Source organism: Podarcis filfolensis (genome assembly GCF_964270895.1).
Source record: "Podarcis filfolensis genome assembly, chromosome: 7".
Taxonomy (NCBI): domain Eukaryota; kingdom Metazoa; phylum Chordata; class Lepidosauria; order Squamata; family Lacertidae; genus Podarcis; species Podarcis filfolensis.
This window is the reverse complement of record NC_139603.1, coordinates 43,180,593-43,205,218: the sequence shown is the minus strand read 5'-3', so window position 1 is coordinate 43,205,218 and position 24,626 is coordinate 43,180,593. Positions and strand designations below refer to the sequence as shown.

General features: G+C 40.9%; 2 protein-coding genes and 1 long non-coding RNA gene across 14 annotated transcripts in view; 2 read left to right on the top strand and 1 right to left on the bottom strand.

The window, feature by feature from the left end:
• Nucleotides 1–10,983, bottom strand: part of PPP4R1 (protein phosphatase 4 regulatory subunit 1) — a 35,516-nt gene extending 24,533 nt beyond the window's left edge. For 2 of the 11 annotated variants that reach the window (XM_083622562.1, XM_083622565.1), the window contains exons 1-3: nt 9,457–9,488; nt 7,679–7,731; nt 5,010–5,054 (exon numbers count right to left, since the gene is read on the bottom strand). In XM_083622562.1, the coding sequence (XP_083478688.1) occupies nt 5,010–5,054; nt 7,679–7,731; nt 9,457–9,473 (115 nt within the window). In that variant the 5' untranslated portion in view covers nt 9,474–9,488. Of the gene's footprint in view, nt 1–4,804; nt 4,923–5,009; nt 5,055–5,260; nt 5,387–5,596; nt 6,230–6,748; nt 6,870–7,678; nt 7,732–9,456; nt 9,489–10,871 lie in introns of those variants that run through there. The other 9 variants (XM_083622572.1, XM_083622564.1, XM_083622566.1 and 6 more) reach the window with 8 other exon arrangements.
• Nucleotides 6,200–8,337, top strand: LOC310766457. The gene is made up of 3 exons (XR_014550160.1): nt 6,200–6,288; nt 6,798–6,951; nt 7,932–8,337. It is a non-coding gene; the product is annotated as an uncharacterized lncRNA (long non-coding RNA).
• A 9,240-nt stretch (nt 10,984–20,223) lies between the features above and the next one.
• RAB31 (RAB31, member RAS oncogene family) overlaps nt 20,224–24,626 on the top strand; it is a 41,572-nt gene continuing 37,169 nt past the window's right edge. Inside the window, exon 1 of one of the 2 annotated variants that reach the window (XM_083622687.1) lies at nt 20,224–21,150. In XM_083622687.1, coding sequence (XP_083478813.1) covers nt 21,130–21,150 — 21 coding nt within the window. In that variant the 5' untranslated portion in view covers nt 20,224–21,129. Of the gene's footprint in view, nt 21,395–24,626 lie in introns of both variants that reach the window. The other variant, XM_083622686.1, reaches the window with a different exon arrangement.

The window sequence follows — 24,626 nt, the reverse complement described above, 5'->3', positions numbered from 1 at the left end:
GAATATTCCAGTTGTCTCATGCTTTCTTATTTTACACTTATTCTACAGCGTAGAGGATAATGCTCTCTTGTTACCTATGGTATACACATAGCAATAGAACCCTTGATGCATGATTAGGGCTCTCTGGCACTATCACAAATTGCTAACAGTCTCCCAAGTCCCTGCCCATGAATCAACTGCTCCAAGTACAGTCATACCTCGGGATAAATATGCTTCAGGATAAGTATTTTCGGGTTGCACTCCGCGGCAACCCGGAAGTAACAGAGCGCATTACTTCCGGGTTTCGCTGCTCGCGCATGACGTCACGCACATGCGCGGAAGCGGCGAAACATGGCCCGTGCATGCGCAGACGCATCTTACATTCTATTCAGGATGTGAATGGGGCTCCGGAACGGATCTCGTTCGCATCCCGAGGTACCACTGTATTCACAATATCCTTGACAAATCCTCCTTGTAGCAAACAGGAGCACACATATTAAAACAATTGATGTAAATTTTCAGCTGCTATATTTTTCCTACAGAAAATTAAGCCACTACCATCGTTATACATGGATATAATATCAGTCTAACAGAAACTGTCCAGCATTGCAATTAGCTTCTCACATGACTACTCTTTCAAAGTGCTTGCACATGTGCACCATAATACTACATTTCCCAAATTAAACATGCTATTTAGGCATATTAAAATTGGTACAGTATACAGTGGTACCTCAGGTTACATACGCTTCAGGTTACAGACTCTGCTAACCCAGAAATAGTGCTTCAGGTTAAGAACTTTGCTTCAGGATAAGAACAGAAATCGAGCTCCAGAGGCACAGCGGCAGCAGGAGGCCCCATTAGCTAAAATGGTGCTTCAGGTTAAGAACAGTTTCAGGTTAAGAACGGACCTCCGGAACGAATTAAGTACTTAACCCGAGGTACCACTGTATGTCCATTCATCCAAAACATCACTGTTTATTAGTTTAATAAAATGTATTAAGACGATGCATAAATATTTCCCTTTATAAGCAACACCTACAGGAGATGAACATTTCTACTACTTCATATAACTTTTAATATATGCCAATATTTTGGGGGGGGGGGAGAATGTTTATGGAACATCACCATGATCTCAGTGTAAACACAAGATCTGGTTGTATCATGGAGATGGGAAGCATGTGACCCTCCAGATGTTGTTTGACTTCAGTGTTCATCAGCTTCAGCCAGCATGACCAAGTATCAAGGACGAATGGAGGTGTAGTCCAGCATCATCTGGAGAGCTACAGGTTCCTATCCCCTCTGCTCTAACATGATGGAAACATAGGAAAGTGTTCAAAATTGTACAATATTGTAAACATAAAAAATAACCTCCAAAAAGAATTAACTTAAATAGGAAGCAAAAACCTAGATAAATGCACTGAATTCAAATAAATCTTAAAACTCAAAAACCTACTGCCTAACAATGTACAACAGTTTTGGGATTTTTTTAAAGGATACAGCAATCAATGTTTGCCCACAAAAGGTAGGGAAATTTGCACACTGTTACCAAATACCATTCCATTTTGTAAGCATAATTTTGAACTCTTTCATTTAAACATATTTCAACGGTGTAGTCATCCCTTATGGAATCTCCTATGCTACTAACCACATAACATTGCTTTCCTAATGTCTATTGAAAGTACCTCCTTTCTGATCTTTGGCACCTGTCTGCCTGTAGTTTATAGGCAATTCAGTTACATGTCTATATTCAGAAATGACATTTATTATACAAACAAAACTCATGTTCACTGTGGAATGTGGACAACCATCAATTTTATTCTCCTGTGTAAATGAAAATTCACAAACCTATCCAAGACGAAAATACTGTTTTTCCATCTATACTCAGATGGTTTCAAAAGAACAAGAAATCTTTCTACTATTCTCCTACTTACTACTGGTCAAAGTGACCATGCTAAACAGCAATGTGTTGTATTCATCTAAGTCACCCTGTTAGTGCAAGGGCTTCTGCTAAATAGAACTTCCCTCCCTTGCATCTCCAGAGCCCCCCCAATCTGTTCCAGAGGGTATGGAGAACTCTCAGAATAGATTTAGAGGCACACAGGGGGAGGGGAAGTTTCTCTGCACAAGTGGAAGTCCTTGCACCAACAGATTTTACTGTGTATGTATGCCTTTCTACCTCTCATCACACAATGAAGTCACAATTTTTCTTTTGTTTCTGTCTGTTCCTGGTTTATGCTCTACACACAAAAGCTTAAAATTAGCAATTGAAGTTGTCCACCTAGAAGCACAGACACAGTTTTTAAAAAAGAAAGATTTCTTCAAGCTAAGAAGGTACACCAGAGGCAACCCTGAAACACTACAGTGGTGCCCCGCAAGACGAATGCCTCGCAAAACGAAAAACGCGCAAGACGAAAGGGTTTTTCGGTTTTTGCGTTGCTTCGCTAGACGATTTTCCCTATGGGCTTGCTTCGCAAGACGAAAACGTCTTGCGAGTTCGTTCGCTTTTTTCTTAAAGCCGCTTGAAGAGGCGCAGTTGCGACGGACCGTGCTTCGCAAGACGAAAAACATCGCAAGACGAAAAGACTCGCGGAACGAATTAATTTCGTCTTGCGAGGCACCACTGTACCATTAGTTAGACACAAATGCTACTGGGGGCATTTCAGCAGCTTATGGCCTTTGTTTTTGTCAAGGATTTGTGGATTACCATAACTGACTGTATATGTAGTTTGTCACTAAAATAACAGAGAACAAAAATAAAATATGCAGTCACCAGTCTCGCCTTAGAAATCAGCTTATTAAAAGGAATCAGATTTGCTGGCATCAGTGTCTCAGTTCTGGGCTGCTTAAGGTCCCATCTCAATCCGAAAAGGCATGAGTACAAATCAGGTCTTTTGATGACCCATTTCCCTCTATGAAGAGCCAAGACAGCTGCAGTGCTACAAGAACATACAGGGTACAAAGTTGAGGATGAAGCATGTGAGAAGAAGAAATAAAGTGTTCTCAGTTGAAGAACTTTGGCACCAAGCAGACCTCTACAGGAAATGATGCTAATACAGAAAAGGAGGCTAATGCAGAATTCAAACACTGAACTCATTGATAGGTGCTCCACTGAGATAAAACCTTCACACTAAGACCCTAAAAATCAAGAACTCAAAAGCATGACAACTCATATGGCAAGCATCACTTACTACGGACAATAAAAAGGAGACAACGTAATGAATATTAATTTGTATACAGCTGCACTGTGGTGAATACTACAACACTACTTACAGCAGCAATTGACTTTGCTTTCATCTAATGCCACCTTCTAATATCGCCTTGGAAGAGAAATTATGTTTTACTAAGTGCTCCTATCCAAGAGTTAACCATCAAAATGTATACCAAAGAATCTGCCTCCAAGAAAGAGATGGTAAGTAAAAGTAGCAGAAATTAGAAAGGACACTCGATTATTCAATCTTCTTACATTCTTATTCTGGAGCATGTATTTTTAATATGGACACATCTTCTAAACTCTCTTCTATACTTATATTTTATTTAATTCAGGTACTTCATTATTATTTTCCACAGTACCTTCTCCATTATTTAGTTCACACAATATTCTATACCAGCCTTCTCCAGCCTGGTGCCCTCCACATATTTTGGCTACAACATCCATGGGAGTTGTAGTCCAAAACATCTGGAAAGCACCAAGGTGGAGAAGGCTGTTCTACACAATCACTGATGCCTGCACTGGTCACCTATCATGAATTTACTGCTGTAAAAAAATTAAGTGTATATTCATATACATTACTAAAATATTTTGAGTTACCCAGGTTTATCTTCTGTTCAGAACATAAATGCACATTACTCTGTGCGTGTGTATGCTATTGATTCAAAAAGGTGGTAGCATCAGTTCTCTAAAGTCTGATATGTACAAAATACATTTTAAAAGATTAAAAACTAAAGAAAGCAGGTCAAAATCTAATTAGAATACCTGAACCTCATACAACAGACCTGCAAACCAGCCACAAATTAATTCAGAAGAATATGCATCATTCTATTTATCTAACATACAAAGTCAAGGTCACTGTCGTATCAAACTTTACCAATCTTGGGTTTTGCTTTCTTGACCCTTTATGGATCACAATGCATTTTTTAATCTCATTAGCTGTCCAAAATTCAACATAAATGCTAACTTTTAAATATCAATGTATTAAATTTTAGTATTATAAAAATTTTGACATTTAAAATGTAAATTTAATTTTTACAATTTAAATATTCAATGGATATATCAAACCTGAACACACCTTGATTTTAAAAAGCACACAAGCATAATTCCTATATGAGAACATTCAATGAGTTCTGATGGCAATTAATAAGGTGTTATTAAGGGAAGACGAATTCTATTAGTACTGTCTCTCAATATTAAGACACTGTTAAGCTTCAAGTACAACGTGACCTAAATCTCATTCATCAGAATAGCAGCAGTAATGCTATAATCACAACCAACCCATCCAACTCACAACTTTCCCCATTTTCCCTTCGTGGTCTCCAGAAAAGTAAAACAAACTAACAACAACAACAAAATCAAGACAGGCACAAACACGAGCAAGTTTGCAAGCCATACACATAAATGCCTGTATGGGGGAAAACGGGCAAGGACAGCTGAGCATGGCTGCTTCCTCCCACAATGCAACTTGGGCCTCCTCCACGCTTTCAAAACCATTTATTCGCGGAAGCAAAAGCAAACGAGAGCTTGACACACACGCGCAATCCATCCCTCTCCCTCCCCGCTCCCGGTTGTATTTTATGAATATATACATATATATATAGATAAAGAACAAACCCTCATTAGACGGGAACAGGCTCCCTCTCCCCATTTCATTCCAGACCCAGGATCCCCTGAGTTTCCGGGTGCGAGTGAAGTGGGACCGCCCCGACCCAGCCCCCACACCCAAGACGGACTTGGGAAGAAGGGGCGGCCCGGGCAGCGCCGCCGAGTGCGCTGGGGAAGAGGGGGAGAAGAAGCTGTTGCAGCTGGGGCTACTCACATCCGTCTATCTCCTCCTGCAGGTCCTCCTGGAGCAGCGACAGATCTAGACGGGGGAGTGGGGGGGGGGGAGGCGGAGAGAGACAAGACAAAGTGAACTCCAGCCGAGGGGGTTCCTCCCCACCCCAGACCAACTCCCCTTTGTAAAACACCCGTAATACACATCCCACGAGAGCGCCTCGCGCTTCTTTACCACGCTATAAAACACACACACACACACCCCTGCCCTAAGCGCCCCCTCCTCACACTCACGGGGCCGAGAGAAAGAAGGGGGACGCCTACATCTGGCAACAAATCCCACAAGCCCTTCTTGCCACACAAGGTCGTTAATTTCTCAGATAAATCCCCTCGCAAGCTCCTGCCATAGTTTCCCCAACACACACAGAGAAGTAGGTAGGCAGGCAGGAGGCAACCCCCCCACCCCCCAAATCGATGAGGTGAGGTGGAGGAGGACTCGCTAAAGGGCGCTTTCCCTTTGCTTTTTCCTTGAAGGGGGGGGGGGGTCCGGACTGAGGTGTTTCTTTCGCGCCCGGACGGAGTTTCTGGGAGTGGGAGGGGGGGTTGGGGAGGGAGGGAGGTGCTACCTACCCGCCATGTTTCTGCAAACCTCCCCGCCCGATTTGCAGGGGCTACATTTAGCCCGCCGTGGCAGCCGCAGGAGGCGAGGGCTGAGGGAAGGGGGCTCGGTTGGGGTGGCGGTTGCGGCCTTTGGGCCCAGGCGGCGTTTCCGGGCGTCCCCGGGAGAGTCTCACACAGAGCGATCAGTCCGGAGAGGGAGGGGTCTGAGCCGGACACACACAGAGAGAGAGAAACGGCTGCCCCCGCCTCCGCCAGGGAGGGAAAAAGAGAGAGAGCTGCCTGACATGCGAGGCAAGAGCTGCCGCGCTTTTGCCCTCTTTTTCCACCGGCTGACTCACTCCAGCCTCAAAAGCCGCCTCCGTCGGGCGCAGCCAGGTGGGGCCGCTAGGCAGGTCTGGCCCAGCCGGAACCGGTGAGGCAGAGTGAACTACTTGGGACACTTGGAAAAAACGCCCCGGTGTCTGTGAGCGCCCTCTCTCTCTCTCTCCCCACTCGCCTAGCAGTGCTTTCCCTTGACCCTGACCCTGCACTGCCTTCCCCACATGGCATGGCCGTTCCCAAAGTTGGTTTAAGAGGGTACGGCAGTTTCCGTTCTCCGCGCCCTGCTAGGCACTGGCACGGCTGCAGGGCACGGCGACTACTCGGGACAACTCAGACCTACGAAACTTGGCTGTGACGCTGTTATCTCCCCCCACATCTAGGTTTGGTTCTGGTTTTCTACTACTGCACTTGTTTCCGTGCCACTTGGCTCCGGTTTTCGTTTCCCCTTTCTGGGCTCGGCCATTGCATTCTTCCCGCCCCTCCTTCAGCGCTGTTGCCCCAGGACACTTCGCTGCCCGAGGCGAAGAAGATTACGCTCCATCTCCCTTCCTGTTCTGTGTACACATGCCACCTAGACCAGCTGCTGACTCTGCTTTCAACAGCAGTGATGGGACAAGGGGGCGATACCCACACCTGAGGGCAGTTAGGCTGGTTTAGGGAGCACAGGGGCAGCTAGTTTGGGATAAACAGCTCTGTCGTCTAGCACCTGGCTGCACATCACCTGCTACCTGAAACTGTGGCCTAGCTCTGCCTCTCATTCTTTTTTCTTTGCTTGATATCACTGCCACCCATCCCTGGCTGTATTTTTCTGTTATTTAACCTTGCTCCTCTTAAACTTACTTAGGAATACTGCTGCTGCTTTTCATCCCTTTTTATTGCCTTCCTATAGAGAATGAAGCTGAACACACTATTTTAATGGTGGCCGAACACTGGTTTAGAGGATGCCAAATGGAGCTCTGAGATATGACACACTGCAATAAGTAGATTGAATCATTGTGATGTCATTCTATAAAGAACCACCTTCCTCAGGTGATAATTCCAGGGTTGGTGTCACAATGTAACCTATACTGTATTTGTAGGCACACATGCTTTGTTTTGTGGCCATTTGTACATATGGATTCAAAAATTAAAATGTTCTCTGCAAAAGCATTTGGGACAGCTATCCGAAACTGGGTTTTTGGGTCATTGCCTACTTTCATTAAAATAAGTCTTGGACTGATTTAATAAGAGCCAGGCAACCCTAATAAGAAATCAGCATTTAGCTGCTTATATAACTGTACTGAGGTTTAATGAAAATCTAATATTTTGACAGAAAGGTAGTTGGCATAGCACAGTAGATAAGGCTGCTGTTCTAGACACACTTGCCTTAATGTCTCATTTAATTCTATAGGACTTCTGGGTAGGTATGCACAGGATTGCCTTGAAAGGGTATAAACCATGTTTATATCCAAATCAGTTAAAATTTCTGCTTGTTTAATATACTAAATATAGTATAATATTTCCTCTGAGGCTAGTAATAGTTTCCCCTTGCCACTGAACTCCCTTTCATTTGTCAGTAAAACACAAAATAAAAATATGTTTAATTGCAGGACCACAAGGTTCGATAGGTGCTCAGCCTTTCCTGCAGTCGTTATGAAGGTCATAATTCTACAATATCAGCTGTACTAGTTAAGGTTCTCTAGTACAAAGAAATAGGAACACAACTGTCACAGTGATTTCAGTAGCTGATGCCTATACCATACCACTGGGTTTTCTACGTTATAAGCTTACCATGGGCCATTTGCAGTGTTGATTGAGGTGACTGGTGATCTGCAATTCCTTTCCTGGAGAAAAGGGAAATTGGATTAAGCATCACTAGATAGTGTACTTGCACTATCCTTACTGCACCATTTTGTAGTCTGAACAGTGTAAACACCAACTTTACAAAACTATATGGTAACCAACAGAACTCCTAAGAGACCTCTGTAACAGACAAACATGTACACTGACAAGCCTCGTCTGTCTTTTTGCCTGCTGTTAAGAGACTGTTCTCATCATTTTCAGTTAAAGGATCTCTTGATGGCAAGGATGGCCAAATATATATGCCTGAAACTTCAGGGAACTGCTTCCTGTCAGAGTAGACAGCACTGGATGCCTCCTATATTACTCATTGTTTTTCTGTTGTGGTAGCTTTGGCCATTCGGCTTTTTACTTGACATAAAAGGTAAGACTCTTGCAAAAACCAAAAATTAATTTTGTGCCTTCTGTGGGTTGTGTTTTTTGTTTCTGCTTAATAACTTCTATATGAGATTTCTTGGTAAACTTCACACAGTTTTCCTTAATATTAAATAAGTAAACCTAAGATCTGCTTACAATTCAGAGTGATTAAGAGTCAGACATTGAGATATAATGATGGCATAGCCCTTGCACTTCCTCAATACCATGTAAGTACGAACTGTAGTGCGATGTAGCATAATTTATGAAAAATATTTATATACTGTTATATCATAAAAAGTCAAACAAGTTTTTAATAATAAATAAGGAAAAAACATTTAAAATTTCAATATTGGAGACAATCAACTAGCTATTATGGAAATATATTATCTGAATGGCCTGCATAGGCCTGGCGCATAATATTGTGACTTGTTGGCCTTTGTAGCTGCAGTAATTTCTGATCTCAGGCATTTGTGGTTGAACTAGAAGGAATGTCATGTATAGGAGGTTGAGCCCATATAAAATACTGATAGTAAGCAGCATTTTTCTATCTGGATGCTATATTGTTGTTGATGGAGAATGCTGGAGAAAAATGGGTGATTACCTAGCTGCCAAAGATTCAGTAGTTAGGTGTTTAGTAGAGTTCATGTGTCTGTTCATATGTAAAACAGTGTACAAGCTTGATGTGTTAAGGAATGAAGCACTGTGGCATATTAAATTTTCTGTCAAATGTGATTAGCAGCTGCATGGAGTAACTTTAACCATTACATGTATAGTCAAGCATACAGTGCAGTAGCACAGGCTGTTAATAAAGATTTCAAAGATAGCACCAACTTAATAATAATAATAATAATAATAATTTTTATTTATACCCCACCCTCCCCAGCCAAGGCCAGGCTCAGAGCGGCTTACAAGCAATAATAAAAACAAGTTGAATGATTACAACTTAAAAACAAAATTAAAATACAACATTAAAATATTGAAACATTAAAATATTAAAATGTAGCCTCCTCGCTGGAGGAGGAGGAGAAGAAAAAAGAGAGAGGGAGGGAATCAAATTGGCTCCAAGCCAAAGGCCAGGTGGACATTCAAATCATTCTCTTGTGACCAATGACAGTGTTTTCTATAAACATTTTACTGGACAAATTTCTGCTGTCCTGAATCAATGGAGATATAGTTTAGCACACATATAGGACTTATTTTTTTAGTGTTCTTTACTAAATGTACCTCATATTAGCTTCTTCACATGTTGTATAAATGCTGTATCTCTTTTTCCAAATGTAATTGAACGGACATATGTTAGAAAAATAAATAAATAAAATGCACTCAGGCTGCACGGTTCTGTGCATGCTTACCTGGGAGAAAGTCCCATCAAATTCAGTAGAGTTTACTTCTGAGTAGACACATGCAGCGTTGCAGTAACTGCGTGGTTTTATTTTATATTCATACAAAATCAAAGTTACTTTGATTGGAATGTTTATAAAGGTTCTAAACAAATAACTACTTGGCAGCATACATTTCCCTTACATTACATTTTAAGGGGAGGGACTGAGGTATTGAAAACATGCTTGCAGGACAATCCAAACACTAGCTGGGCAGCAGTGCAATGTGAGAGAACAATAGAGCAACAGCTGCATCTCTAGCCTTATTGCTCACACAGGGTGGAAGGCAGAGGGCAGGGAAATAATCAGTCCCAGTGCCATCAAGTGGGCTGGCTCAGCGGATCCAGAACACCTGGTTTTCAGACTGGGTGGGTGTGTGCTGTTGCCAGAGGCAGGTGGGGTGCAGACCATTAGGAGCATCACAACTATTACGTAGAATGGAAGGCAAGAGGCAGGGGGGTGCTGAATTTTGATGTTGCACAGGGCACCACGGACATCTTGAGACCCCAAGGTCTGCCTCTGCTGTTACAGAACAGGGACCTTTGTATTTTAGCCAAGTAATGCTAGTGTCACTCCATGGGCAGAAAGCCAGCAGGGTTGGATGAAGAGACACCTCTGCTCAATCTGTCCCCCCAACCCTGCACCCATTGTTGGGGGTATGGATTGCAGCTTGATTTTAGCATGACTGAAGAACTCTGCAAATAAAGAGATATGTGCTTCCTAGGGAAAGTAACTTGAAAGTTTTATTGTGATACTAATAGTAATGCATTTCTATGAGACAGGAGATGAAAATTTAATTGAAAAGTATCAATCCTACATCAGTGTTTGAGATTAATTTTTAAAAACTTTCAACTATATGTCTAATGGCAACGCCTATCACTTTTTTCATAAATAGTACTATTTATAATTTTTAAAATGCCTTTTCATAAATTATAACATCTTCAATGGGACAGAAATAATTTTGGGAATTGCATTGTGGAATCTGATTTTTTTTTCCAAAGGGGGAAATAGATTTTTATTGTACAATTTTCAGTCGACATACTATGCAATTGGTTGGACAGTATGTGTGTGTATCAAGCAATTTTTAAAAATGAAACCTCTGAAATGAGTGAGTTTGAAAATATGCTGCTCACAACCCAACACAGTTAAGCATGCTTAAGCCCATTTACTGCAATATATTTTATTCAGCTTAACTTTGTGTTGAACTTTAACCATTGTTTTTGAAGGCATAAGCATGATCAGGACTCAGATGAAAGACTTGCATTTTAGGATATTTATTTCAAGCATGTTAAGACATGTCGGCCATTTGAGGGCTCTATACACTTGGAATGGAAAAAAAGGGGAAATGGGGGTAAAGAATGACTGTTGAAAATAAAAAGAAGTCCTACCTTTCATAGCTCTGTTTACTTGAAGGTTAAGGAAAGTAGCATGGAGTAGAGTAGGAGGACAAAGATAAATGATTGGCTGCTATATATCTCTTGTTAGCCTCTGTACAAGGAGATGTCACAATCTCACCATGACAATGAGCTGTTCCTTGGGTACCAATAAGAAAAGCAGAATGAATTACTAAAAACAAAGGCTCTAGTCACTCACAATAGATATACCTAGGTTCCCTCTCTCACTTAACACACATTATATATTACCCTGAGGCAAATACTGATTTCCCACACACTAATAGTTGCAGTAATGCCCCCTGATGAGTGTACCTGTAAGAGGTACTGTTAAAACATTAGGTACACTGCACACCTGAACTTAAAGCACTAATTGTTTGGGATGGCCCCGACCCTGGCTAAATGGGCTTTAGTGGTATGTCCAAGCAACATAAGTGTAACAGCTCATGCTAGCCATCAATTGCTGAATTATTTTACAGGGATTACCAGCTACCTTCAGCAGAATTTCAGGTTGAGCTACTGCACCAAATCCTAAATGGCTATTGCTGTCCATTTGTCTTCATTCTCTTTTTCTAGGCCAACTAATTATTCAGCTATATTAATTGATTTTTAAAGTGGTTGATTGATTTAAAAAGGTCCTCCTGCATATGTAGCAGCAGTGTTTCTTAAATGTAGCTTTTTAAAATACATTTACTAAAAATTGGATAGGAAATGGAATGGAATGCCTTTTTAAAAGATAGATTATGCATGCATGTCATAGCAAGCACTAAGAACAGTTTTTAATGATTTTATTATACCATATTGCTTATTTTTTAATTTTTATACTGCTTTTTAAAATTAGTGAACAAAATGTAAATGTGTGCAGATTTACTTGATTGATCGCAATCACAACTCATATGATTAGTTTCCTTAATCAGGTGAAAAGCTTAATTTCAGCTATTTCCAAACTCTGGCTGTAAATTACACTTAGATGATCTTATTTTCCAAAATATTCTCAATTTTTTAATTCACCATGTAGCCAGCTGTTTTAGATATCTCTAATGCTGTGTGTCTCAGCAAGCAAGAAAAGAATGTGCCCCTATTTATGGGAGGCTTTTGATACAAAACATGTACAATGACTAATCAGTAAACATGCAGTGTATAGTTGCTAAATGTATGTGTTCATTCAGTTGCATTGTTGTTTGCACAAGTTCTATGTAGAGAGAAAAAACTAGTTCGACAGTTTTGTTTTACCCTCTTCACCACTTTACCAAGTGGTAGGAAGCTGCAGTGAAGCTTTTGTGGGTTGGCTGTGTTGTGAGGAAAATACCCACCCAGTGTCCGTTGTCAGCCGAGTCCCATTTTACTCAACAGCACCAACAAGGGAGGCCAAACAGACACCGGGATTGAGCAATCAAAGCATAATTTTATTTCCCACTCAAGTACAGAAAGGTGCAGCATCTAGCAACCTAGAAAGCTATTAAAACTAAAAAGGCTGGACCCTAATGTTAGTCAGGGGAGACCTTTATACCTATTCAATAGTGCAATGGGGCAATTAACCCTGCAAGCAATCCCCAGTGCCAAATGTTCTTATTCAAGGGCAGACAGATAAAAGACCACTCATCTAAATAAAAGCTGTTATACTCCCTTCTTGAGCTCATATATTTCCCATTGGTCTGATAGGCAGAGGATGTGCCAGTTGCTCCTTGTTCTTGTCATAAGCTTGAGTTCCGTGCATGATTACCTCAAAATGGAGTCTCTTTTTTTTCCTTACAACTGGTGTCTTGTGAGGACAGATGATAAAGATTTGCCAAGTTTCAGGTCTGTCAAAATGTCCCATACAAAGTTGGAATTGGTGAAATGCTGCAACAAAACTATTCAAGGTCAGAGGGTATCAGAACTTTTCAGGCTCAGTATAAAGCTAAAAATTAGAGTAAGTGCATTAATAGATGGAATAAAATAATTGTTACAGTCAAACAGCTGGGGGGAAAGGGCTAACTCTGAATACAGGTAATAACAGAACAGTACTGAAACTGCCACAGTCGTTTAGGTATAACAGTTGAAAATTGTCAACCAAAACAGTTATCTCATTATATGCATTATAAAAATACAACATTTAGGGTAATAAAATTAATAAACCTAGCACTCAGTCAATAAATACCCAAAAATGTGAAGGCTGTGGACTCACTGACGGACTGAAGAACCTTGAAAAGGCAGGCACAAGATTAATTCCTATGTTTCCTTAAAAAAAAAAAAAAAGGTTCACGGACACTCTACATACACTGCAGGTAGTGAATTCTCTCTCTATATATATGTGTGTGTGTGTGTGTGTGTGTTGATTTTCCTAGCATTTGCCATCCCTGGTAGTTCTGCAAATGTGGTTATATAATCAGTGGGCCTTGCATATTTATATACTGAGAATCATCATTACGATCAAGGAGGAGTTGCTCAGGCTCCAAAACACTGGAGAGGATGCTCAGGAGCGACTGTTTCATCTTGCAATTCCATATTGAGATCAGGGCTTCATCAGGATCACCAGTTTTCTCCACTGGAAAACACACAGAGCATTGAGGAACACATTTTCTATTAGTCTCCAAGACTGGGCTATACAAACGGGCCCACTGCTGTTAGATGAGGGAAGTGTCATCGTCGTCACACAAAAGTTAGATAAAGCTTTCTGACTGCTTGCCTGGAGAAGATTCTTACCATGGGCAACCTATAAAGAAATTTTTATAATACTGCTTTATCCAGCCACTGTGGGAGTTTCTGACAGTTTTATCCATAATAGTCTGGTTCCCAACTGATGTTGCAGTGAAACAAATCCATGCACAAGAACATGTATAAATCAAGAAACTTGAGTAATTCAGCCCTTCTATCACCTGTACAAAATGTATCCAGCCTGAATTGGTCTAACATTACATTCCGACATCACATCCAAAATTATTTTTACCAAGATTTTAGTGGGTATTTAATAGTCCCATATTTTGCTACTGAACTTCATTAAAAAGTATATTTGAGGGAGGGAATGTGTGTGTCTCTTTGAATTAAACTCCTTGTTTGAAACAAGAGGAAAAAATTCACTCCATTTCCATGACTGATGAAGCTGCACAAAATTAATTGCAAGACAGTGATCCAGGAAAGACCAAAGTATTTTGCTTCATCTAATGTTAGTGACATTCAGTACATAAAAAGTGTGTTGATAAATTATTTAGCAATCACTAGCCTTTTAATTCCTCTGAGAAATTTTAATGACAGCAGATGGTGATGCCAGGAGGTACTGCATAGAATACTTAGGCTGAAATAGCAAACTGAGAGTCCATTTCACATGTTGCACTGGGGCAATATTTTGCAAACATGGAGATTTCTCTATCTCTGCATCAGTGAGACTGAAATATTATCATTACTTGTGGATATTTCTGTGGTCATTTTGCAGTGTTCATTTTGCTCATGAAACTGCTGCTGATACCAGCTTGCATGCTTACAGTCTGTGATAATACTCTGCTATAATATAATCTGGAAATAAAATGTATTTTAGAATAGAAGTTGTATATTAGACACACAATAAAAGGCATATACTGAAGCACATAGTCTGTTAAATTCTGTAACATAATGTGTAGTACTGGATTATGTTGTGAGTCTGCAGTATTAAACCTCTGGTGTTCTTCCTGAACTCTGATCTATACGCTATACTTCTGATTTATACTCAGAACTACATTTCATAGAATTGCACTGTGAATATGGAACTTTGATGGATAACCTCTGGTTATTGTATTTTTTGTTGTTGTGGGGGACAACATATGGCAGACAAAAATGATCAAATGTAATTAATAGTATGATTTTATTGACCAAGGAAGAAGTTTGGTTTACTTAAGTACATTAAACATTGTTTGAAATATTGCTCTTAGATAATGATTATTGAAATATTTATCATCCATTTGCTTCTGCAAAATGCACTTATGAAACACTTCTACAAACTGAGCATTTTAAAGCCAGTTTGAATCTGAATTTCTAGTTGGCAGGCGGTACTCATCATGCTCATGCCGATTTGGCAGTATATGAACTGGCTGTCTATAAAAGAAACTTGTTATCTCTCTTTGGCATTGGGCACAATACAAGTCTGTTTACATGACAATAAGTCTTTGGAGTTAATTTAATTCCCTTTTCATACTTTGCAATGTAAAGTAAAGGGACTGAAAGGAAGACTTGTGGCTGCTTTTCCCCCCAGCTGTCTCCTGTGCAAGAAATAAGACTGTTGATGCACGACTGTTGAAGCCACATTAAAATACTCTCCTGACAAAATGATTTTAAGAGATTTCTGGTGCTGGTGAGTTAAATCTTCAGTATTTCAATAAAACACACCCCAATCTACATAGCATAACACTTGCTGTTAAGTTTTGATACAAACACATAAAGGTATCCTTCCATTCCGCTTCATAGCTGTCAACGTTTCCCTTTTTTAAAGGGAAATTCCCTTATTCCGAATAGGATTCCTCACAAGAAAAGGGAAAAGTTGACAGCTATGTCCTCTTTCACTGTAAAGAAAGTCTACTTCATACCCCAAATATTATTTTTATTTATTTATTTTACAAATCTCTACTCTATTTGATCTTCAAAAGAAAACAAAGTGGCTAATGAGTAAAATCAGCAATTAAGGCAAATTAAACTACAGATGTATTGGAAAGCTACAGTGCCCAAACCAATCATCCCATCCAATTTACACAGTTATTTCGTTACAATACTATTCTGACTCTTCAGCAACTTACTGTTACAGATCTGGAGTAACAGCATATGGGGCTGCAAGGGCATCCATAACTGCTAGAATTAGTGAATATTATAAATTAATAAATGATAGACTTTAGATAATATTTGGAATATTGAAGGACAGATGTTAGACTAGGGGAAAATACAGGTGAAGCTTCTTTTCCAGGCCAGGGGCTCACCTGGAATAGAAGTCATTAAGAATGGCAAAAGCTGCTAGAAGCAAGTCATTAACCCATCAGTTGAAACCATCAACTAGACAGAACCATCCTGGCAGGCTGGGACAGAGGCATGGAGATGGTATGCAGGATGCCTTGAACTCCAATGCTGCACTGCTGTAGAGAAAAATATCCTCTTTAGATGTAATGCTCTGAACTCTCTCCAAAGTAGACCCAGGTGTAAATATGTATGCAATGAACCATATTTCCTGAAGAGCGCCTGGAACCCCTGGGATCTTGTGCAGCCAATTTTTCAATTGGTGGAGATTGGGGTGTTGTGTAACACAACAGTAAGATTAGACTTAAGTCAGAAGCCAAGCTCAAACATGCTTGCACTCGAAATGAATGTAGAGCCAACTGATGGATGGAGATATTTATGTGCAGGGGCATTGCTAGGTACTTAAAAGACTTGAGGGAAAGGAACATCAAGGAAATTTGTCTTTGGGCAGATTAAGATGATGGGTGGCTGGGGTCTCATTTACACTGCAACCAGCCACCCTGTTAGCATAGTTTGGGGTTTTTTAAGGCAAAAAGGGGAGAAGACAAGACAGGAGTTTGGGGGCCTGTTATATACTGAGTTGAATAGGATCCAAAATGCAGCAGTCTGATTGGTCCTAGAACAATGCAGCAGTATGATTGGTCTGCAGGAGCCACCCAATCCAGCTCCAGATGGAAGTGAATCCACAACCTGATTGGCCTACAGGAGAATTCCGGAATTAGCCAATCACGTGCAGCCCATTGTGTAAATAATGTATATAAAGCAGATACTTTGAGGGGATTTTCATTCTTCCTCACCACTTTGAGCAGAATAAAGAGCATGAAATCCACTCTCGACTCTGAGTATATTTTAGGGCCCAATGCAAATTACGGGGTGCTTAGGTCCCATGGTCCACAGCCTAACCAACAACCCTGTTTATATGTAATGCTTTTAAATATGCCATCCCTGGTATGCATTCTGAGGTGGGACAGTCATTTAGTAATTACAGTGGTACCTCGGGTTAAGTACTTAATTCGTTCCGGAGGTCTGTACTTAACCTGAAACTGTTCTTAACCTGAAGCACCACTTTAGCTAATGGGGGCCTCCTCCTGCCGCCGCGCCGCCAGAGCATGATTTCTGTTCTCAACCTGAAGCAAAGTTCTTAACCTGAAGCACTATTTCTGGGTTAGCGGAGTCTGTAACCTGAAGCGTATGTAACCTGAAGCGTATGTAACCTGAGGTACCACTGTATACTTAGCAACAGTTGCACAGCTAATGGGATTAGTTAAAAGAAGCAGATCAGTTGAAAGAGCAGAGTAATTTTAATGGAAGTCAGCACAAGACTAGACATGGGTCATTCTGCACAACTGGTTTTTGTTAAATAAATTAATGAGAACATAAGACTGGCCTGCTAGATTAATCCAATGTCCCATCTAGTCCAAAATCTTGTTATCACAGTGGCCAGTCAGAGGCCTGTGGGAAGTCCAGAAGCAGGACCTGAACGCACAAAATTAATTTGTTACCTTTCTTCATACCACTCATAACTTTGGTTTGTTTAGCCCAGTATTATGCACTGTAACTGAAGTGTCTCAGACTCCTGCTTTCAGACCACTGCTACCGCAGGTCTTTTGGGCTGAAGGTGCAATGGATTGAATTGGGACCTTCTACACGCATGCAAGGCATGCACTCTACCACTAAGCAGTGCTTTCTCCATTCTTATTCTTTTTTAGTTTCTCTTAATTTATTTATAGAAGGAAAAAAATCACAGCATCACAAAAGGAAAACAACAACACAAAAGTTGCTGATCAACCAAGCTGCTACAAAAGGGGGAGGGAGAGAAGGCAAGGATTGTCAGAGTTGTTTTTCTGCAGTTTTAAACATACTAAAATATGACAAATTCCCCAGAAATGTTTCCCTGACCACAGCTCTTTGAATGCAGACAAACAATTATGGTGTTTCCTGGAACAGATTGGGTCAGAGGCAGCTTGAAGGACATGTCTCTATTTTTTTCTTCTTTGTGTGAGTTAGATAAACAGAGAAGATTGTCCTTATATTTCCTCCTTACCTTGTTTGACCTTGACTTTCGTGATAATCACATTTGTTTAACAGATTGAATCTTGCACAAAATATTTGTAGTGTGCTTTATGAGTGCTTTAGTCCTTAAAACATTTCAGCCTATTTAAAACTGGTTAGTAAACTTATTACTTTTACATGAATGAGACTACAGTTCACAAACCAGCAATTTTAGGGTAATAATTAAATAAGATGAAAAGTACTCAGGAACAAGTTCTGGGTCATGACTGTACAGGAAGATTTATTGTTTTGTGTCAGGCATTTATAAGAAAGTACAATGAGATTTGGTGCAGTGTTGTCCTGGCATATATATTTGCTTTTTCTATACATTATTGCAGCCCATGCTGGCTTACTATAGGCTACTTTTATGTGTATTGTATCTATTGGGGCTTGATAGGAGTGGAGGTGTGTGAGTCGTGAGGATGAGAGGTGCAACTTAATTGAGCCTGAATCCCTGCCTAATATAATCGTGAACATTTTGCTGAGTCGAGAATACATCTTGTGACAATACTATCTTGACTCAGGCCCTATAAGTTCAAGTTAGAAACTCTACTCCTGATTGGCACAGCTCATGGAGATGGGCTTGGAAAAACAAAGTGCCAACCATTTTGTATTTCTACTATAGTGAGATGTAAGTAGTGTTAGAGGCCACCCCTATCCCTGCTGAGCCATGCATGGGATTCCAGGAGCCTTGGCCCTCAACTGGGGTCTCTGCCCCTTTGGAGAATTGAAGGCACGTTGGAGGCTGTCATAGTTTTAAGATTTATGATTCATATATTTATACCTGCATGTAGATGGAGGGTGTACAGATCTTACAGAAGAGGCATCTCAAGAGGAGCCTATTCCCCACAGCAGTGCAGCAGTGGAGCCTGAGGCATTTCTCCTAGCCTGCCTTCAGCCAGCCTGCCCAAAATGGATCTGGCCTTTTTCTCAGCTATCCTAAAGCTTATTCTCAGTTATGCCAACGGCCCCAAACTCTTCCTGTGACATCACGTCCAGTTACCCTGACAACTTTCCAAGTCACACCTCATGGTAGGGGAAAAGGACAGTTCTCTTGCATTGCCAATGGCTCTCAATGGCCCTGTATTGTTTGGTGTAGCAGTTCAGAGCAGTAGTCTCGTAATCTGGTGAACAGGGTTCGCGTCTCTGCTCTTCCATATGCAGCTGCTGGGTGACCTTGGGCTAGTCACACTTCTTTGAAGTCTGTCAGCCTCACTCACCTCACAGAGTGTTTGTTGTGGGGGAGGAAGGGAAAGGAGAATGTTAGCCGCTTTGAGACTCCTTAGGGTAGTGATAAAGTGGGATATCAAATCCAAACTCTTCTTCTTAAAGGCCCTAGCTTGGCCAGGTCTGTTTGCACAGGCTATCCCAGAAATTCCTCTGCAGCGGATATTACTCCTTTCATATCCCAATTAGTTAAAATATTACCATTTATTAATTTCTAGGGTTTGGGTCCTCCCCCACAAATCTGTAACAACTTTCACTGATTATCTGCCTTAGGTCCATGGACACTGAGGGAGTGTGTAAGACGTTGATCTACAGATTTACCCATCTCCATATCTTTTTCTTTCCTGTCCAATTCCTTAATACATGCAGACAAATGTTAGTTTCCGCCTTTCAACAAGAAACCCTTTTAGACTAACTAAACTAATTTATTATTATTATATTTACCTTGGCAGGAAAAGGAACCACATCACTGGAGAAATTTATGTCTCCACTGAAATTTATTGTTGTGGCCTTTTAGGTCATTGCATGCATATTATGGGGTGTTTATTTGATCTGTTCGTCCCATTTGCAGCCTGTTTGCTTTATCCCACGGAACTCAGCGGATCCCATTGAAATCCATGATATAAAGGACTGGCTTTACTATTTTGGCTTTACTTTAAGCCAATTCACTTCTGTGACAGAAAGTTACAGGCTATGTCAATCACTGCATTTTATTGCAAGGAGTCCTCACTTGGGCTGGCAAGTTTTTTTCTGGTATGAAATTCTGAACATGACCATTATTTTACAGTGGTAAAATACTTGGGCTGACTCTTTGCCCATCTAAAGCCTTCCTCACCCTCCAGGCTACTACACTCTAAAATTACTATGTGATATATACAGTACTAATTGATATCTACCTGAATATGGACTAAAAACAACAACTGTATTTAGTCTGAATTTCTATGTCTGTAGACACTTCCTGACCTTTTTATTGTGCATTCATCTTGATTTGTTTGCACACAGTGTGTGTATGGATTATAGGATGCATGTTGTTTACTAATCTGTTTGTGTAGAGGTTATATTATGACACGTCACAATGCATTTTCCTGTCACTTTTCTTACTGCAAAGTCTATTTTGTTTTTGTTTTCTTAAGTGAGTTTGTTGTGTAAGAGCCAAATCCATTTTAATTGCACAACCTGGATTTGCTATATGTGATTAAATCCCACAGGCAAAATAGCAAGTCTGAAAGCGCTCTATGATTCTGGAAAGATCTGGTATGCATAGAATTTTTTCCCATAATCATTGCTCATTCCTTTGAGGCAGGGCTAGGTTTCTAATGACATCTCTAGGGGTGGTAGACTATATTATGCAAATTAGTACTTGTACACATCAAAGAATCCAGTTTCCCTTTTTAGTTTACCAGTGCAGAATTTGATTATTATTATTATCATTCCTGGCTATGGCACAGATTATATTATATGTCAGTTAATCAGTAGGGCTTGACAGGTCTTGCTCAGTTTGAGTGTCCTGACTAACTAAGATATTATTTTCAGTTTCTTCTGTGAATAAATCCTGTTATATCATGAGTGATATATCAATGACATTTCTGGTTACACTTTTTTTTGGGAGCGAAGCTTTTAAAAACAAATTATTACTTTTTAAGTTTGTTTGTTAACCCACACACGACTGAGTGGAATTCTGATAAATGAGCATTTATTGAATGTGTCAACCCCTTTTAGTTGTACTTTTTTGGAATTAAAATTTAATTTTTTATTTTTTTACTTGAAACGTTTCCCCCAAAAGATTATGTTCTCCACCTCCTCCTCCCCCTCCCCTCCCTTTGGAGCATTGCCTCTTGCTGTTCCCTTTGGAATATCGAACAATTTCCCCAGAAGAATGTGCGAGGAGAAAAATGGGCGGGAACTCCAGACTGCTATTGTGAGCAGCAGAAGAGTTTGTCTCTTTAAACTTGCCTGTCTGGAAATGCAGCAGCAGCAACAGCGGCAGCACAGACCCAAGAATGGAAACCGCGTCTCCTGAAATATGCTGAAGCGCAGATATTTTGTACGTGTTGGGTTTGGGTGAGGAAAGCACCAAAAAGACGCGAGGAGGAGCTGGAGCCTCCGGGGCTGCGCTCATGTGACCGGTGGCGGCTGAGGGCTGGGGCTGCCCAGAAATAGCCGCAGCTGCTTTCCTTGCTCGGTGCAAGTGGGTAGCGCGAGGGAGATTGGCTCCTCCGAAGGATGCGAAGCCGCCAAGCCCCAAGCAGATGATGGCGATACGAGAGCTGAAAGTGTGTCTGCTTGGAGTGAGTAGCGACCAAGAGGTGGAGTGGGCTGGGGTGGGGGCTGAAGGAGAGATGGCGGGGAGGAGGCGCTGGGTTCTCAAGCCGTGTCGTGGGGATAAAACAACAACGCGCAAACTGAGGAACGAGAGCGAGAAGGATGCCTGCCCCGAGGCACCTTGGAAAGTTTCGTGGTCTTTGCAGAAGAGCTTCCTTTGTCTTCCCTTCGGCCCCCACTTGGCCAGATGTTCGTTTGCTCTGCAAAGGCTTGTTTGGCTCTCGCTTCCTCGAGTTGCTTTCTGGGAAGTTTGGCAGTTGTGCTAGATAGGGATGTTAGGCAGACATCCCCTCACCCTCCGCCATCGCGCCTGGGATCTTTCCCTGCTTAATCCATTCCTGCTCTACCTCACTTCGTTCCACCAGGTGGAAATGGAGTCTTATACCTTCTGGGAGATATAGTTCTCACTGAGATGGCGAGCCTGTGTTTGTAGATATATGCAGATAGAAAATGATCGTCCTACAATCCTTTCCCCTGACGTCCAGTTTTCTAACTGGAGAGCTTTACTCTCCCCCTCATACCAGCCCCCACCTGCAGTGGTCCAGGCCCAGATTCACCATCTCCATACGAATTAGTTCATTGTTTCTTTTGGGATGGGGGAAAGGTGGCTTTAAAAAAAATACTGGTGCTTCTCATATGCTGAACTACAGAAGGATTTTGCCCATCCCTCCTCCCTCTCTTAAACTTTCTTCCACAAGCTAAAATATGTTTTATCCAAACATGGTCTTTTGTGGTTTATCTTTAGCAAGTAACGTTTTGTGCTGGAGAGAGGAAAGAGATTGCTACATACTTCAACTCATTTTGGCAGTAGTTGGACAGTAAACTGCCCGCATGCAAAGCAGTTAAACATCGGACACAGCTCAGCTAAAATTTTGTCTTTCTGTGCCTGTGTCTTTAGAAGAGTTTGCATCAGTTGTGCTAAGTTCCTCTCAGCTGAAACTTGGCGGGCAAACACAGACCGGTTTCCAGGGAGTTGTTTCTCTTTTTGCTTTCAGTGTTCTTGACAAACCTTTTGTTGGAATGACACACTGTTTTGCACAGCCATGTTTGGCTTGTACTAACTACATAGACTTGCCTCCCTTTTATTTGGGCAAAACAAATAAACCTAGTTTTAGTTTTAAGAGAATGGCATTGTGTGTACAACAAATAAGGAAGAAGGAAGTTTAAAAATCAGCAATATTTGCCAAAAAAGTAAAGAGCCACTTAGAATGGATTAAATAAAAAACTACTCCAGTGTGTGGAGATATGATCTGCAGGCACATAGGACTATAGCTTTGCTGAAGCTAACCTGGGCTGGGTCTGGTCAGTTCTGGGATGAAAGAACACCTGGGAGCCACCTTACATATGCCACATTGTGTTCCATGATGGAAGAAAAGTGGGATATAAATGTAAATAAATTAATACGTGCCAAACAATGCCAGCTACATAGCCCATTGCATAGATTATTTAGGTCAAAACTCTTGGAGATAAACTGTTGACATTACCAGCACGAAGGCTTGTTCTCTTGCAGACGTACATGAGAGTAAGCGCCACAGAACTTATTTTACAGAAAGCTGGCCTATGATTGTCCTATGGATCCACAGTAGGTTGTGCAAATCACTTGGGGGAGTCTTTATTTTGCTGTGCTGTATATTTTTGCTGTGCCTAGGTTTTGGCCTAGAATCCTTCTCCTGCTTTAAACCTTGAGTACAATGGCCACCCACGCAGGATATAATCACCCATGCTGCAGCAGAATGGGTGGCAGCTATAGTGCAGAGGTGCTTTTCTACTAGGACGTTACTTAGTTCAATCAACATGTTCTTGTCCTTCTTTCTAAAACCTTTAAACAAGTATTTTATGTGTACCACCCTATTTCACTGATTTCGCTGGAATGATGGAAAAGATGTATGTGACCTAATGAACTAATTGCAGAAGTTTCATTCTGCTTAGCTTATTTCCATTTGCTATCCAAACCAGCTGTGTTACAGCATCTAAAGAAAAAGAGAAGTACTTATATTTGCAGCTTCTTTGCCTTTCCTTTTGTCATAAGTAACATAAATTAAACTGCAATATACAGACTTTTTATAAATGTTAAAACTATTCAAAACTGCATACACCTCAGTTTTAGCAATAAAAACTTTTAAAAGTTTGTTGTGGGCATTTTCCACTGTGTATTCTTAGGGAAGTTAAAGTGTAACATACCTTTATGATCTGTACAGTGGTGCCTCGCAAGACGAAATTAATTCGTTCCGCGAGTCTTTTCGCCTTGCGATGTTTTTCGTCTTGCGAAGCACTGTCCGTCGCAACTGCACCTCTTCAAGCGGCTTTAAGAAAAAAGGAAACAAACTCGCAAGACGTTTTCGTCTTGCGAAGCAAGCCCATAGGGAAAATCGTCTTGCGAAGCAACTCAAAAAACGAAAAACCCTTTCGTCTTGTGCGTTTTTCGTCTTGCGAGGCATTCGTCTTGCGAGGTACCACTGTACTTGCTTCTGTACATTTAATAGCTCAACATATAAAGTTTTGCATGGTTTATCTTATGGTATATGACCTTTCATTTTTTTAGGTTAGCTATCTCCAGCATGATTACTGAACTTTTATTCTAGAAAATGTGGCGTGCTTTTTTTCTTGAGCAAGCAAAACCCGTAGCCAGTTCTATGAATATTTCCTTAAATTGCAGTCCTGTATCCACCTATCTGGGAATAAGTAACGTTGAATTCAGTTGAACCTTTCAGTAGAGTAGACCTGTATAGGATTGTGCTGTTAGCCTCTCTTAATTCAGTAGGCCCTAACTCACACGAGTGCATGGGATTGTACCTTTAGAGTCAGTATTTTGAAAGCTCATTGTCTTGTGAAATCTGTGAATGCTAAAGTTAGATTTACAAGAGGCTTTTTAAATAAGACTCTGTGGATGTACTGCATGTACTAGGCTTGCACAACTCTCCAGCTTGTAAACAAATGTCAGAGAGAAACACAGGAAAAAAAGAGGACATGAAGAGTTTCAGTTACACCAGCCAAGACTACTAGTCATTGGGAGGAGGCTTTTGTGAACTTAAATGCAATATCTTACAAAAGCATCAGCTTTGATCGTGATTTACTTACATCACCTTTCATAAAGGCTTGACGGTCAGTTTTTCCAAGAGTGCAATATCCTTCCTGTAGCAGAGCAAGCTGGCCTGTGTCAGATACAGATTATTAGAACAAGGCAGGTCAGTGCTTATA